Source organism: Camelina sativa, chromosome 19 (assembly GCF_000633955.1).
Source record: "Camelina sativa cultivar DH55 chromosome 19, Cs, whole genome shotgun sequence".
Classification (NCBI taxonomy): Eukaryota; Viridiplantae; Streptophyta; class Magnoliopsida; order Brassicales; family Brassicaceae; genus Camelina; species Camelina sativa.
In genome coordinates, this window is record NC_025703.1 from 509,030 (window position 1) to 511,912 (window position 2,883).

Consider the following 2,883-nt stretch of genomic DNA (forward strand, 5'->3'; position numbering starts at 1 on the left):
AACGCTTCTGGTCGGTTAGTTGCTGCAATTACAATGACTCTTGTGTCTGACTCGAATCCATCCATCTCAGTAAGCAACTACAAAAGAAGTATATAAGTAATGGCAGCTACTACCAGACAAGAAGGTTTCTAAAGGGTCGCTTCTTTACCTGGTTTAGTGTCTGGTCACGTTCATCGTTGAAACTCCTACCACGTTTTCCTCCAACAGCATCAAGCTCATCGATAAATACTATGGAAGGTGAATTTTTCCTGGCTGCATTAAAAAGATCTCTGATCCGTGCTGCACCTCTTCCAACAAACAACTCAACGAACTCACTAGCGGAAACAGAGAAAAATGGAACTCCTGCCTCTCCAGCAACAGCCCGAGCCAACAGGGTCTTACCAGTCCCTGGTGGACCAACCAAAAGCACACCTCTTGGTAATCTTGCTCCTAGTTTTTTGTAGTTTATACTTCCTTGAAGACATGACACTATCTACAAATAAAAGACACCAGAAGACATCAAGATTGTACTCAAAACTCAAATCTAAAAACGTCATAATTACAAAACACTTTTTTCTACCTCCACGAGCTCGTCTTTAGCAGAATCAACACCCTCAACATCATCGAAACCAACCGTGGGATTTTTAGACCGTCGTTTCTTCGCAGGGCTGTTAGATGCTGAGAGTTGCCGATAAAGAAGCCACATAAGAGGTGTTAAAGGAATCCACAGAGATATGATAGTTATCAAAGTAGTTCTCATTGACATCAATGCAGATTGAGGAGCTGAACTATAAGTAATCCCTTTATCCCTCATTAAACTAAGAAGAAACTTCTCATCATGATCGACTTTTCTTGTCACATACTTCCACACAGGAGGCAAAGCTCGAACCTTTCGAGGAGTAACGTCTTTCGTAACAGCTTCCGTCACAGTTTCCCCTGTACCGCCATCATCAGTTTGGATTGCAGATTCATCTAAAGTTTCAGACTTGTGAACATCTTCTTTAACAGCCTCAACATTCTCATTAGTGTTGTAATAGATTCGACGAGATCCTTCTTCAAGCAAAACCTTTGAAACAGAACCACCTCGAAGATTCGTAACGAAATCAGAGTAAGGAACAGTAGATGGAGACGGAACAGCGGTTAACCTCAAGAACAGATAACACAGTCCAAATATCACAGCCACACCAGTAGATAAGATCACTCTTTTGAAATTCTTTTTCAAAAAGAATCTAAAATCCTCCATTGATGCTCTGAAATCGAACATCCCAAGTCTCATGCTCACTAATCGTAACCTAGGTCGAAGCCTAAGAGAAAATCTTCTTCTCTTCCTTTTGCTTCTACCATCTTCCTTATCTCCGTAATCACTACCGCTCATAAGTCGCTTAATCTCACTACTACAAGTAAACCCATTTCGAGAATCTCCGCCATGAAACCTAACTCCTAATCTTGATTCACCAATTTCAAGAAACCCACCAAGTCTCCTGCAACTAATAGACGATTGGTTCGTCGTCGCTCTAGCGAAACAAACATTAAGCTGACTACTCCTCGAAGACACCTTTCTAATAGATATATCAGGAGAGTTACCTCCTTTGAATAGAAAACGATTGCTACAAAGAACATTGAAAGTAGCCATGGACGATCTTTCCTAGAATCCGAATCATGCGTTGTTCATATTTATTTGGCCAATAAAAAAAAAATAGAAATCGTAAGAATTTTTACATAAGAAGAAGGGACGACGAACAGGTCATGCTCGTGAAAAGATGGACGGAACTGGAAACGCTTTCGTCTTCAAGCTGATGATGATGACGACTCTGGTTCAATTGAAAGGATAAGAAGTGTTTGCAAAAAGCTCTCAATTTTGACTCTCTGACAAAAAAGACACAGGGGAACGGATTTTTTTTTGTTTATTTGGTTTTGATCTTACGCAGTTACGCTTTTGTCTTACTGATAAAAAATGACTGGGCCAGTGACCCATTAAAATCGAGTCATGGGCCTGTAGCTATTGGGTTGTGTTCCATTTTGGGCTGATTAATGAATAAAATAATAGTGTAAATAATTGTAATTTTACAGCCAATTAATTAATTTAATCCCATGTTTTGTTCCTCAAAAACAAACCATGACATGTTTATGAATCAAAAATCTAATCCTCCAATAACACAAAATTGTGCTTATTAAGTTGTTCTACTCAATTTAGGGAAAAAATAGAATCCATTAGTTGTCATGTCACCAAACTTAGCAAGTTGGCGGTTTTAATTAGCGAGTTAACGCTTAAGACTGTATATTTTCTCGACTTGGTTATGAGATTTTGAGGAAACAAAGATGTTTCCGTTGTTTATTTACAGTCGTCCCTTAAGCTGTTCTCTTTCAAATTGAAGCTTCGATTCGTTGTTGTTGGTGAAAAGCAAATGAATCTTTAGTCGATTTCTCACCGGAATCAGGCTTTCACCGGAGGTTGGAGGTTAGCTAGCAGGTCAATCATAGTCTTGAGATTTTTCAAAAGCAAATGAATCTTGAGATTTTTCATTATACTGTCGGATCCATAAGAAAAAGAAATAATAGAAGAAGATTCAGAGAAACAGACCTTGTTAGTTGGAGGTTAGCTAGCAGGTCAATCATAGTCTTTATCAACAAATAATACTGTATCATCAGACAATAAATTATACAAGAGAAAACCTAAACGATTACAGTACAGGCCCAACTCGATTATGTTTCTAGATGCAACTCCTTTGTTTTTGTAATAGAACAAACAATTGGCAAATAACTTATTTATCCAGACCGAGGTTAACAACACTGGGATTTTCCACGGGACGCCAAAAGATCAGACACCCACTTTCTCTCTTCCTCGAACGATTCTTTTTTCTTTTTGATTTCCTGAAAAAAAAAAAAAAAAAAAAAAAAAAAAAA

At 38.2% G+C, this 2,883-nt stretch overlaps 2 protein-coding genes across 2 annotated transcripts in view; both read right to left on the bottom strand.

The window, feature by feature from the left end:
• LOC104763806 (probable inactive ATP-dependent zinc metalloprotease FTSHI 3, chloroplastic) overlaps positions 1-1,872 on the bottom strand; it is a gene marked incomplete in the record, with an annotated part of 3,698 nt that extends 1,826 nt beyond the window's left edge. Inside the window, 3 exon segments of the mRNA XM_010487187.2 lie at positions 1-77; positions 149-472; positions 560-1,872. Of these exon segments, the coding sequence (XP_010485489.1) occupies positions 1-77; positions 149-472; positions 560-1,612 (1,454 nt within the window).
• The window catches only part of LOC104763807, a 1,078-nt gene continuing 775 nt past the window's right edge, over positions 2,581-2,883 (bottom strand). The window contains exon 5 of the mRNA XM_010487188.2: positions 2,581-2,850. Coding sequence (XP_010485490.1) covers positions 2,761-2,850 — 90 coding nt within the window. The 3' untranslated portion in view covers positions 2,581-2,760. The remainder of the gene's footprint in view (positions 2,851-2,883) is intronic.